Source organism: Oncorhynchus clarkii, chromosome 4, assembly GCF_045791955.1.
Source record: "Oncorhynchus clarkii lewisi isolate Uvic-CL-2024 chromosome 4, UVic_Ocla_1.0, whole genome shotgun sequence".
In the NCBI taxonomy this organism is placed as follows: domain Eukaryota; kingdom Metazoa; phylum Chordata; class Actinopteri; order Salmoniformes; family Salmonidae; genus Oncorhynchus; species Oncorhynchus clarkii.
Window position 1 is genome coordinate 29,226,809 of NC_092150.1, and position 14,415 is coordinate 29,241,223.

Below are 14,415 nucleotides of genomic sequence, written 5' to 3' on the forward strand. Positions count from 1 at the left end.
GACTCAAAGAGAAAGAAAATAGTTGAACAGTTTTGAACAAATTAATTTCTTCCTAAATGAAGGAGAAGCAAGAGAGACTTACTTATCAAATGCAGCAATCTAGTTTATCCTACTAAAACACCCTGCTATGTTAGCTAACTGGTTATGACTATCCAACACAACAATGGAACTATTCCAAGTCAAGGTAAGCTTTTGGTTTTGCTAATTTATTGCCACCGGGGCCCGCCAGTGTAACTGCTTACTGACTGTACACTAACGTTACTGCATGATTGTAGCGGGTTTACTAACGTGTTCGCTCTATTAGCTTTGCTGACAATGACATTTAATTTAGGCACGGTTGAGTAGGTTACTTTCTAAATGTAATCCGTTAGTTACGAGTTACCTGTCAAATTGTAATCAGTAATGAAACTTTTGGATTACCCAAACTCAGTAACATAATCTGATTACATTCAGTTACTTTTAGATTACTTTCCCTTTAAGAGGCATTAGAAGACAAATGTTAGTACCAATTAAATTACATCTATTGCAGGATAAATCAATGTTGAAGTTTACATAGCTACATGTTAAACGTACATGTTAAATTTTACTTTATTGGTTGGTTATGTAGGCTTCTTCTCACCCATCGCTTTCTACTACATATAATAATACGATTCAATTATATATTTACAATAAAAACCAAAGTCTACCAGAATTCCAATACATTGTATACCCCTTGATCTTCAACAATAGGACTTGGAAATATGGAAGTATAGATTTGACAAATTGTTTTACCTGAGCATGATCCCAAAACTAAGGACTTATTAGCCAGCCCTACTCTGTTTATGATGTTGTTGTCATGGAGGACTGATTGGGCTCATTGATTCGAGTTGAAAAATAAATGCTGCTCTCGTGGAATGGCATGCTTTGAGCACTACTGAAAAGTGCTATTTACATGTGAAAAATCAATGTCATATGCTGCATTTGCTATAGGCCTATTGTTTACTTTATTGTTGGTGACACTTTGATAGATTGATAATATGCAGCTGTTTAAAGGGCAAATCCACAGATGAAACGATAACAAAACGGTTGCCCAGCCTCTGTTTTGGTAAAAATATGAGGGATGGGCCTGGAGAAATGTAACCACTCTAGGAATAATAGACAGAGCTATGGATGCAAGCACTGACCATCCATGATATCAACATTATTGTTTTAACCATGTTATGAGGCTGTACAGTGTTTGTTTACATTTAGTGTTTACAAACATTGGTGAAAACAAGCTCATATTTTGGGTTCTCATGGAGTGTGACAGTTCAACTAAGCTCATGAGGCATTTATTTATAAGTTATACTCAATCAATGGATATATATATATATATATATATATATATATATATATATATATATATATACACACACATATATATATACTTAGCAAAAAAGAAACATCCTCACTGTCAAGTGCCTTTATTTTCAACAAACTTAACATGCTTAAATATTTGTATGAACATAAGATTCAACAACTGAGAGACAAATGGATCAAGTCCCACAGAAATGTGACTAACAGAAATGGAATAATGTGTCCCTGAACAAGGGGGGGGGTCAAAATCAAAAGTAACAGTCAGTATCTGGTGTGGCCACCAGCTGCATTAAGTACTGCAGTGCATCTCCTCCTCATGGACTGCACCAGATTTGCCAGTTCTTGCTGTGAGATGTTACCCCACTCTTCCACCAAGGCACCTGCAAGTTCCCGGACATTTCTGGGGGGAATGGCCTTAGCCCTCACCCTCTGATCCAACAGGTCCCAGACGTGCTCAATGGGATAAATAATTAAGCCAATTTGTATATTGCTGATTCATGATTTAGGCTAGGATTTGTGCAGATATCCAAGGGTTTGTGATGTTCAGTAATGAGAACAGATGCGGTAATAATACATTAATACAAGACTGTACTAGATAAGATATGAAAATATCTGAAGAGTCGATTTGGGAAATAGACTCTATAGACATTTTCCCGTGGTGCCCTAACTTCCCAGTCAATTGTAGTTTACATGATTAGTTTAATCACGTAATAAATTACACATTGATTTGATAAAATAACAGTCCTCGCATTTAATGATAGTCACAGACACAGCAATATATACATCCGAAAATGGATGTAGCAACTACAGATTGCCCCTTTTTAAGTCTATCAAAAGTGTGTGTTTGAGCATGTCTATTAGGCCTATGGATTATGTTTTTTAATCTACGTGAATTAGATTGAGCAATAAAAGGCTCACTTTTATTCAATAGGCTGGGATCCGCACTATGCAGCTGTTGCAAGAGCACATTTTTCACTAGCTGTCCACTGGTCATTTATGAACATTTTAACATCTTGGCCATGTTCTGTTATAATCTCCACCCGGCACAGCCAGAAGAGGACTGGCCACCCCACATAGCCTGGTTCCTCTCTAGGTTTCTTCCTAGGTTTTGGCCTTTCTAGGGAGTTTTTCCTAGCCACCGTGCTTCTACACCTGCATTGCTTGCTGTTTGGGGTTTTAGGCTGTGTTTCTGTACAGCACTTTGAGATATCAGCTGATGTACGAAGGGCTATATAAATACGTTTGATTTGATTTGATTTGAAAAACAAGGATTGATAGGCAGCTTAAACTTATTGAATTCAACCCTTATTGGGTTCAAATACAAATTTAGATTTGTGGACAGCTATCCATAATAACCACAATCCGTAAGGCGCAAATAGCTAAATGTGAGATTCACATCGATGTGCTATGTAGATATCAATAATAAGGGATATCCGTATCGCCGTAGACTACACCATCGGTGTCATCCTTACCTCCAAGCGTTTATTCAAGTTGGATAGTCTTTGGGTGCTGACAGCAGTCACACCATTGCTAGACATAGCTTGGACTGTAGGCTACAAAAGCCTATTCCTGCTCATTTCCTGAGATCCATCAAACACATTCGTTGTGTCATTATAGCGGTCTCTGATTTATGGTCAGACTCACTCACGTTGAACAAATTTAGATGTGCGCCTTTTTTCAATGCCGATTTGAATGTCATTGAGAAACAGAGAAGTGTCAAAGACTTAGCTCGCATTTCTTAATTTAAAAGTAATCCTTGAAGTACTCATCTAATTTTTCAAAAGTATCTAATCTGATAATATTTTAGCTTGTAACGGATTACAGTTAGTTTTTTTTGTAATCCCTTACATGTAACGGATGACATGTAATCCGTTTCTCCCCAACCCTGATTTAGGTAATATGGTGACAACAACAGTATGTAGGCTGTGTAGCAGTTTGGCTTGGAAAGGTTTCTTCGCATGGTCACATACAGCTGATATCTTGGGCATTGAAGTCCACAAGCAACTGGAAGAGGTGAAAGGAGGAGAGCATATAACGTAGATGTGAGAAGGAATACAACATGGCTGCTATGAAAATGAACTGTGTTTACACGTGATCAGGGGTGTACTCACTCCACCGATTCTGTTGAAAAAAATGGTCTTAAACAGAAGCAAACGGAACAACAGGGATAAACATAACTGAACTTGTCCAATAGAAACTCTCGTTTGCAACTGTTGGACTAATGATTACACCCAAATGTGTCTCTCGACCTGTGTGCACCTACGTTGTAAACGTTCATTCATAGACTAGGTTGTAGCAACCTCATGATGGGTATAGGGAATATTTGAGTATCATGTAGTAGCCTAAACCTATCGCTGTTACATTTAACTGGGTGAATGGAATATGAATGACAGTCATCCAACATGCTGTAATAGAAACAAGGCCATTCTCATGAAAAAAAGTGTCCTCCCTCATCTGAAACGGCACTGATATACACCCCCCTACCATTGATTGGCTCCTTTGAACCATCTGTATATATCCTTAGAAACAAATACAACTGAATCTATATATCTCTCCACACACCGTCTCACGTCCACACCCCATTCTCTCCTGCCCTCAATCATGTCCACATCTACGCTTGGTTTCGGAAACAGCCACGGAGGAACGTTCCCCAACACAATTGTCAGCCCTATCTCGCTCTCCCCCTGTCCATATTCTACCACCTTCTTCCCGATTTGTCCACCCGTACATCATCTGCTTACCCACTCCTCGCACCCAGCATTCCCATGACCGCAGAATATCCTTCTGAACTCCCTTTCAACCTCTCCCAGTATGCTAAAACAAGTTTGTCCCGCCTTATCCTCAGTGGCAGTTCTCCACTATCCACCTGCAATGCCTCAACAGGTGTCATCCTGAAAGCACCCACACACAAACTCAGGGCCCTTGACTGTATCCTTTCCAGGCGCCGTAGTACCGTTTTGGCTGCCGATCTATATACAAAGAACTCATAATCCAAAAATGACCTGATCAATGCGTGGTACATATACAACAGTGTTTGTCTATCCGACCCCCAATCATATCCTGCCACTGCCCTCATGAGGTTCACCACCATTCTACACTTCATTTCATTATGCTCAACATGTCTCTTCTACGTAAGCCTCATCAAACCACATACCTAAGTACTTAAACACAGACACCCTACCTACATATGTATATGTGCAGCCTACCATCTTTATCCTTCCTCTTAGAATACACCATAAAGCATGACTTGGACACAGACATCCTAAACCCACATGTTAGATATCAATCTTCCACAACTCCCATAGCTTCTTGCATCTTCCTCATCAAATATTTCACATTCCCAACTCTCTTCCACATAGCCCCATCATCGGTACACAAGGCCACTCCCTGTCCCACCTCCTTAAATATGCCATATCATCAGGGTGAACAACACCGGACTAACCACACTTCCCTGAGGAGTACCATTGTCCACAGCCCCATTGACAATTCAGACCCCCACCCTCACCTGTATGACTCGATCGAACAGACATCCCCCAACGCACTCAACTTGATGAACAACCCTACGTGGTATCGTAAGCTTTCTCAATGTCAAAATACACAACACTCATCACCTATTTTATTGTCAGGGCCTTGGCTATCTGTCACACCCTGATCTGTTTCACCTGTCCTCATTATTGTCTCCACCCCCTCCAGGTGTCACTTGTTTTCCCCAGTGTATTTATCCCTGTGTTTCCTGTCTCTCTATTTATCCCTGTGTTTCCTGTCTCTCTGTGCCAGTTTGTCTTGTATGTTTCCAAGTCAACCAGCATTTTTCCCCATTGTCCTGCTTTTTGTATTCTCCTTTTTCTAGTCCTCTGGGTTTTGACCCTTGCCTGTTTCTGGACTTTGTACCCGCCTGCCTGACCATTCAGCCTGCCTTGACTACGAGCCTGTCTGCCACTCTGTACCTCCTGGACTCTGATTTGGTTTTGACCTTTTTGCCGGTCCACGACCATTCTCTTACCCACCCCTTTGGATTAATAAACACTGTAAGAGTCCAACCATCTGCCTCCTGTGTCGGCATCTGGGTCTCACCTTGTGCCTTGATACTAACTGTCAGCAGGGCATCCTGACATGCACTGTAAACTGTGGGACCTTATATAGACCGGTGTGTTTCTTTCTAAATTATGTCCAAACTATTGAATCGGCCACAGGTGGACTCCAATCAAGTTGTAATTGGATGCACCTGAGCTCAATTTAGAGTGTCATAGCAAAAGGGAGTGAACACATTTCTTTATTTAATTTTCAATACATTTGCTAACATTTCAAAAAAACATGTACTTTTTTCATCATGGGGTCTTGTGTGTAGATAGATGAGTGAGAAAAATCGAATAAATGTTTTATTCAGGTTGTAACACAACACACTGTGGAATAAGTCAAGGGGTATGAAAACTTTCTGAAGGTACTGTATGTTGGTCTGTCAAACAAGGCTTCAAAATATGCCAAACAAGTGGCTATTGGTGTCTGGGCAACAGTACCACCGTGTTCAGACTGAGTTCTAAACCTTGGAGTGTAATGTGTATAATTAGCATTATTCAGAGAAGGGAGGAGAGAGAGAATGAGATAAGAGAAGGCTACCTGGTGGGGTACTGCCACTCACCTGGGCAACTGCAGCCATGACACCCACAATGGGGAGTAGTCATCGGTGTGTGGCAGCGTGGCGAGGCTCTGCTTGGTGCTGTCAGTGGGCGAGGGTGAGAGGCAGGGGGGCGAGGGGCACTCTGGCTGGATTTCCTCTGGAGGCCTCATCTCCAGGACCTTGAGCACCACAGGGGAGGTGGTGTTCTTCAGGTTGGCCACAGCCTCGCCCCGCGTCACACCCGTCAGGTCCAGCCCGTTCACATTCAGCAGGATGTCACCTGCATAGAGATGGGAGGACAGAACACAGTACCACTCAGAACAGCCACGCAGCACAGTGTTGCCCTGACTACTGTCCATTCTGACATCTTTCAAAAGCAAAAATTCCCAGCGACAAGGACTTATCTCGACTGCCTATTTGAATATTCCATCACCTCCCGCAGGAACACAAAGCAGCGGGAACAAAGAGCCACCTGCACATGAAATACCTCCCTGATGATCAAGGTGGGCTTGGACAGTACAGCACTGCACAGCCAGCTGCCATCTGGAGAGGAGGCTTACTCAAAGGACAACATCCACTCCTTTGATTAGGATGCACTATGCAGATACACACAGTGGGATAATTCTTATGTCGACGGCTGTATACACAAGCATGTTCACATAACTGGTATGCATGGCAATACACTCTCAAAACCAGGCCTTTGATAAAGGTCATGGTATAACCACACTGAATGTCATGCACACTTCCTCACTCTCCTCACACATTTCCATCCACAGTTTTTATGCGAGTAAAGTCATACTGTAAAAGAAAAATCACGACAGCTGAGATGGAAACAGGCCGTTTCAGTACAATTTGATGGATGGCAACAGATCATTTGTTCGTTCGTGTGGGATCTTTTGGTGTCTGTAAAATGAATTATCTGTGAATGGTGGTGGAATCGCAAATAATTATATCATAACCATCATATCGAAGTGAACTCGGAGTCACACGATGATATGGTGTGTGGTAGAGGTGTGCCGAGTAGTCGGACAAAACGAGGATCGTAACGGATATGGGCAATTTTCTGGATACGATTATGATCAGAGTATTTTTTTGTAATAAGGGTGCCAGCACCTAAGCATCTTTCTCATGTCAGTCAGTCAAGTGAGGCGCTGCGTTTTCTAAGTAACTCAAGTGGATAGTTTTCCTGTCTGTAAAGAGAAGGGCGGTCTCTCCGTTGAATCCGCTGCTCTGATTGGATAGAGTGAAGCTGTATTTCTATGTCCACTCCACATCATAATTTCACCCGATCACTTTCACTTCTCTGTTTCGGTGTGATCATTCAGACTGCTGCTGCCTCCTGTTAGCCTGCTACTATGATAAATCAAATGGCAAGGACGTTTGCTATCAAGCTATCAATGTGCATAATATCTAACAAAGGGGGCGAGGGTAGGGAAAAAAATGTGAAATGCCTGACGTGCATTCTGACAGATGGCAAACTTGTCTGCCCGCTGCAAATTGAGGACACACAGACACTCTGCAGCTCCTAATATGCAGCTTGTTTGGTCTATAAAGGTGCATGGAGGTATTTTTCCAACATCTACTTAGGCATATTAAAACATTTACGTTTTTTCCAATCACAAGTATCACCCGATACAACTATCTACTGTCAATTTATGTATACAATTACGAATATGAGTATGGCCATGTCACCTAGTGTGTGCTCCTCCCACTGCGACTAGTGGAAACCATGCAGTTTATCATGCTACAGATGAAACAAGTTATGATGAACTTCACAACTTTGAAGGTTTTGAATGATGTTCAATGTACCCTGGATAGGAAGCTGCATTGTGTATCTGTATTCATAGACTTGTCAAAGGCGTTTGACACTGTGGACCATACCGTCTTGGTGCAGAGATAGAAGTGTGTTGGGTTTACTGGTCATGCTCTGGAGTGGTTTGTGAACTACCTGTCAAATCGAACCCAGCGTGTTAAGTCAGATGTAAGTCGGACACAGTAGAGTTGTGCTCGGGTGTGCTGCAAGGATACGTTTTAGATCCCCTGTTGTTTATTAACTATATCACCAACATTGGGAGACATACTGAGACAGCTGATATACATTTTTATGCGGATGACACTGTGCCCTATTCAAGTGGAAGCAGTTTGACTTCAGTTTGCCTGCACTCACACACACTCATCCATTGTCTGTTTGCTGTTGTATTTGTGCTGTTGCCAGTGTTTTCTGTCTGTGTTGTCCGTTTTGTCTTACATCGGGGTTTTTTGGTTTGTTTTTATAAGCCCCCGTCCCAACAGGAGGCCTTATTCATCATGCCAGTCCATCGTTGTAAAGAAGAATTTGTTCTAAATTGACTAGCCTGGCTAAATAAAAACATGATGGTGAAAGTGCACTGTGTGATGATTTTTGATGCTGTTTTTCAAGAAATACCTTTGGTCTTATTCTGGTGTCATGATGATCAATGCTTGACCGCTGCTTGACAAGTAAAAATACTCTGGCTCTTATCAATAAGAATGTCCTCGTGTAGACTAGCCTACCCAGACTGTATCTGCTAGAGCACACGTGCCAAGACCGGAGTAGGCACAGTTGCTATTTAACGCAACAGTTTTTTGTAGAGTTTAAAATGCGATGGAAACACATCGATTTTTATTCGGTACATGAACACTTAAGTGGAAAAAAGTACATTTTGTGTGCGCAACGTCATCACGCACTTTCTAACGGCAACAAGGAAAATGCACGTTTTCTTTATGCAGATTTTAGAATATTCGCATGAAAATCTGTCACCAATTGGATGGAAACCTAGCTTGTCACACACACACAGATGTAGGGGAATGTGTGTGTGTGTGCGTGCGTGCGTGCGTGCGTGCGTGCGGGCGGGCGGGCGGGCGGGCGGGCAGGCAGGCAGGCAGGCAGGCAGGCAGGCAGGCAGGCAGAGCGGGGTCTTGTCTGGTCTCTCTGTACTGTGGTTTTCTGAGGCGGATCCCTAGGATCAGCAGGAGGTTCTGGGTTTAAATGCCTCCACTGCCCTTTGATGTCTGGCCCGGCACAGAGAGCTCCCTCAGATGTTCTGACACCCCACACACCCGGAAACACAACTATACTTTCACACACTGCAGTACATAGCCATAACAGGCCTGCCACAAGTGTATCCAATCATTTTGGGAGTGCGTCTGTTTGTCTATTTCAGAGCTGACTAATTTTGTATAATGAGCTGATAAAGTGCAACCTGTCATTTCCTCTGGAACTTACTTAATCAAATTTGAGGTGTGTGTATGTGTGCTAGACTCAATTTGGTGAGCCCTGATCCGCAGCACTACCCCTGTGTTTCCTGTTGGATAAATAACCTTGGTAATTAAGCACGAGTCTGACTGTTTATCTCAATCAGTCTGTTCTACATAAGGGACAGGTCACACACACAAACACAACTCATGACAGATGAAGCCCGTCTGCAGTACCAACTCTGGAATCGTGATGACCAGCAGGGATTGCACGGAACAGAGAAACTAAACTATCATGCCAATATTGGAGCAATTCAAGGAAAAATGGGAAAAAAATACTCCCTTCCCGGAATATTGGATTTTAATCTACCGTATGACTGAGTGAGAGTGTGTGAGTGTGTATTGTGCGAGTGTGTGGTGGACTCTGTGGGTGTGTGTGGGACTGTTTGAGTGTGAGTGTGAGACTGTGTGCGTTGTACAGTAGAAGGTTTGTCACCAGGCTGTACCTTTGCAGATGGTTCCCTCCTGTCCCACTACTCCGTTGGGGTCCACATTAGTGACGTAGACCGGGAGATCCCAGCCGCGGGAGGACATTCCCCCTGCCACCGTCATCCCCAGGGAGTGATGGGGCTCCTTGGACAGCGTCACCGTCTTCTCATAACACGCCGGCTTCTCACATGAGTCCTGTAGAGGGGAGTGATGCAACGTGAGAAATCTGTTGAATGGTTACACTGTAATAGATGTTTATTCACTATATAGTGTTTATTGTGTCGTTTGTTTCTGCCGAATGGGTTTTCTTGTGTTCTAAGCATTGAAGTTTAGTGTGTAAGACTAAGTACAGTGTGTGATGTTCAGGATTATTTAGAATAGTTGTAGTTTGTGGAAGTGAGAGAGTGTATGTACAGATGTCGGATCTTAATTTGACACATGAAGAAGGAAAATAATACATATTTAAAAAACACAACCAGGGGCAGTTGAAAGCGCTGTTTTTTTATTGTATTATTATAATAATGTTTTAAGGGTATAGATCAGCTTTCAATATGGCCTTTTATTGTCCCCAGCGCAAGGTGCACCTGTGTAATTATCATGCTGTTTAATTCGCTTCTTTGATATGTCACACCTGTCAGGGGGATGGATTATTGGCAAAGGAGAAATGCTCACTAACAGGAAGGTAAACACATTTGTGCACAACATTTGAGAGAAAAAATATTTTTGTGCATATGGAACATTTCTGGGATTTTTTTATTTCAACTCATGAAACATGAGACCAACCTTTACATCTTGCGTTTATATTTTTTGTTCAGCATAGATTGTGGCTTCTATCAATGTAATTATCTGCCTCATTTCCAAATGCCATATATCTTTTTTGGTAAATATATATATATTATTTTAAATATATATTTTCCCCTAACCCACCCCTCCCCTAATTGGAGTAAACTAAAGGACAACAATACTTAGGCTTCTACCTCTAGCTTATACATACTATATACATTTTACAGACACAGTATATTATACATTAGTTATATTTTGTTTGTTTTTAGTCCCCTCCCATCTATGTTTGAGGACCATCCAGTTTTGATTTCTAGCTGCCATATATTTTTACACTCTGCTGTTTCACAAAAGTTCTGAACTTTTCTATTCTCATAGTTAATTCATATTGTAAATTAAAGATACCATTTTTTCCTAAGAGTATTATATCATTGATCGTTTGACTATGACTTTTCCAATCAGCCAGCAGTGCTGTTTGTGGAGTTTGCTCTAAATAAATGTATCTGAATCTGCAACCAAGAACAAGCATATATATACACAGCACCAAAACGAGTGATCTAATGACTCTGTCTCTTCGCAGTGACATCTGCAGAGCTAGGATGAGTGTATCCCCCATATATATAACATTATATTATATTGTTTGCAAAAATGTTGTATCATCATTTAAATTGAAAAACTTGAAGTTTTGAATCCGGCATCTAAAAGCTCACTAACAGGAATGTAAACAAATCATTTTATGCCATTTTTTTGGAGAGAAATAAGCTTTTTCGGATGTCTGGGAAATGACAGGGATCTTTTAGTTTAGCTCATGAAACATGGGGCCAACACTTTACACTTTACTTTTTGTTGCGTTTCTATTTTTGTTCAGTATACATAGCCTAACTATACAACGTGGGCGGGCATCCACACTGGAGGAAATCTATTGTTTTACAGTAGGCCTGTAAATCAGCTGATGGTCGTCCACAGGTTAGCCTACAGAATGTATTGGAATATATGCCACGTTCCTAGTTCCGACTAGCACGTGAAAGCAGCATTAATCAAATAACAAGGGGCCTATTGCAACCATCGATGGCACTAGATTACCAGCTGATGTCTCATTAAACCATCAATGCGTGCTAAATTCACCTGCACAGCTTATCTCAACTACAACCATTATTGGTCTCCTCATTACCGCTCCCTAAAAGATGACGTTGGTGTTACCTCCTTAGTCCTGCTTGCAACCAAAGTCTTTCAAGATATGTTCGGCCTCTGGTTGGTCTTATCATCAGAACAACTTTTTGAACAGACTACTGGCGATTTATCTATTTGACAAGTATTTCCTCATTTACCCCGGCAAATCTACTGTGGCAATTTACCTAACACTTTGTATGAACGGAAACTGGTGTTTTGATAGGCTACAGTAGAATATAGTTTAGGTGTAGCAGCCTACTGTATGGCTGCATTTTGGATCCACTTGACACCTGTCTGTCTTGTGTTATTAAGATACATAAAATGAGGGTTGTTGATCTGTACGGTTGCATTTTAGATACATTTTTGTACATTTGAATGTTGCATAAACAGGACATATAGGCCTGCAGTAGCAGTAGGACATTTATCCATATTCTGTCTGGTGCTTTTAGCGTTTTGTGTACGCGAGTGTGATTGGATGATTTTGATAGCTGGCACTGGTCCAAATGACTTGACTGTTCCAGCATAGAAAGAAAGAGAGGTTTTCAGCGAAGGTGTCGAAATCACGAGGCTCATTAGAATTTCCCGATTCGCAGGACATTTTTTCCGCGACAAAACAGTGAAAAAAATGAAGATCCGACATCTGTACTGTACAAAGTGTGTATGTGAGTGTACGTGTGTGAATCAGGGAGAGTAGAGTAGTGCAAGTAAAACATGGACACATTGGGGTTGATGTGATGTGGCCTGTGCTGCTTCTCTAATGTGCTGCACGCACACATTTCTGACCCTCAAGTCACATGCCATGACTACCCCAGGACACTACTCTAACCACAGCTGTCACAAGCACTAACCAGTATTGCACACGGTGGTGTATGCGTGTGCAAGGCATGTATGATGTAAGAGTGTGTGTGAGCGCGGGCGAGTGTGTGCGTATATGTCTGTCTCTGTAGCTGTAATTGTATATCTCTGTGAATGCGCCTGTGTTCAAATTAAAGGGGTGTACGGCCCTGTTTTTCTTCCAGTAAAACTAGGATTGCTGACGGCCCTAGAGCGCCTACAACAGACACACACACACATCCAGTAGGAGCCAACTTCATTACTGTGTTTCAATATTAAAACACAATATAAAGGCCTGGTGAGATTTAGTCTAAATATGATCTATAGTCCTGCTGGAGGAGACTTGGCTTATCTCAGAACAATGATACATTGTTATTGTTGCTACCTGCTATCGCTGCGGGGTTCTTTTTATTACAGCCTCATTCTCTCTCTACTAGCTTTTGATGCCAAGGTCTTTATCTGAAGAACACGGTAAGATTCCGCCGTCACACATTCTCCACTTTTAACAGTGTGTCTGTGAGAATTACAACTTCAAATCTTAGAAACTGAGGTGTGAGAGCTGTGAAGTTAATCATTATTAGAATAAGGGAAGTTGTCAGCTCCAATAACGGAGCTGGAGAAAATCCTGTTTTAGCGTGTCAGTGGAGGGGGTGTGAATCCTGTAGGTTGGTGGCAATGTTTTCTTCAGGGATAATAAGCTGAGAGAGAGAGAGAGAGAGAGAGAGAGAGAGAGAGAGGAAGCAAACAAGAGAAGGAAGCGAGAAAGCCAGAGAGACTGTGTAGAGGGAGAGAGAGAGCGAGCGAGAGAGAGAGAGAGAGAGAGAGAGAGAGAGAGAGAGAGGAAGCAAACAAGAGAAGGAAGCGAGAAAGCCAGAGAGACTGTGTAGAGGGAGAGAGAGAGCGAGAGAGAGAGAGAGAGAGAGAGAGAGAGAGAGAGAGAGAGAGAGATGGCTGCTCCGGACTCGCGTAATGGCTCTCTGAGAGGAGCGGAACACTCTGACACAACTCAGGATGACACACTCCTCTTTGATGGAGGAATAATACGGCTCAGGATCATTTTCACATAAAATGTAATATTTAGCATGAGAAGAAGAGGCAGGAAAACAAAGTCTTTTTTTTTGTGTGTGTGTGTGTGTCAAATCAAATCAAATGTTATTTGTCACACACACACGTGGTTAGCAGATGTTAATGCGAGTGTAGCGGAATGTGCGTGTGTGTGTGTGTGTGTATAAGGGCTCTATGCAATCTGTGTTGCTGAAGCGTTACAGATTGCGTAATAGAGATGTAAAGGTCATTTCTGACTGAGCCGACATCTGCAGCGTTTACAGTGAATGGCAGTCTCTGCTAAAGCGGGGACATTGAAATCCTGGTGTATGAATAGATGAATAGATGCCCTATGTACAGTATGTAAACGTGTGTGTCCAACCTGAAGAAAAGCTCCTCAATCAAAGCAGTGTCTGACGTATTTGTGTGTGTTTGTGTGTGTGTTTGTGTGCATATGCTCATACATACGTCATGCATTGCTCACCAGTAGCGTGTGTTCCATGTCCACTGGAGAGTATGGTGGGGGGCCTTCCATGCCCCATGGAGCCTCCTGCAGGATGTCAGGGTTAGGCAGACAGATCTGACGAGAAACAATGAAGTGGACCCGCTCCTCACTTGCCTACAGGAGACAACCAGATGGACAACCAAGCTCAGACCCAGACAGACACACAGAGCAATGCAAACTCAAAAAGAATGTCATGGTTAAGTTCTCATAAATACTCACTGAACACAGCTTCAGTAAAGTTGATCCAGACAAATCCTTAAAAACAACTTTCACTGCCACGTAACTAGACCCAGACACAGAAAACACACTGCTACTGTGTCTAGAACCTAAAAGGGTTCTTCGGCTTTCCCCATAGGAGATCCATTTGAAGAACCCTTTTTGGGGTTCCATGTACAACCCTTTCCACAGAGGGTTCTACATGGAACCC

At 42.2% G+C, this 14,415-nt stretch overlaps 1 protein-coding gene across 2 annotated transcripts in view; it reads right to left on the reverse strand.

Moving 5' to 3' along the window:
- The window catches only part of LOC139406698 (ligand of numb-protein X 1), a 76,041-nt gene that overhangs the window by 5,800 nt on the left and 55,826 nt on the right, over window positions 1-14,415 (reverse strand). For both annotated transcript variants that reach the window (XM_071149617.1, XM_071149619.1), the window contains 3 exons: window positions 13,968-14,102; window positions 9,673-9,850; window positions 5,975-6,233 (listed from right to left, as the gene is read on the reverse strand). In XM_071149617.1, the coding sequence (XP_071005718.1) occupies window positions 5,975-6,233; window positions 9,673-9,850; window positions 13,968-14,102 (572 nt within the window). The remainder of the gene's footprint in view (window positions 1-5,974; window positions 6,234-9,672; window positions 9,851-13,967; window positions 14,103-14,415) is intronic.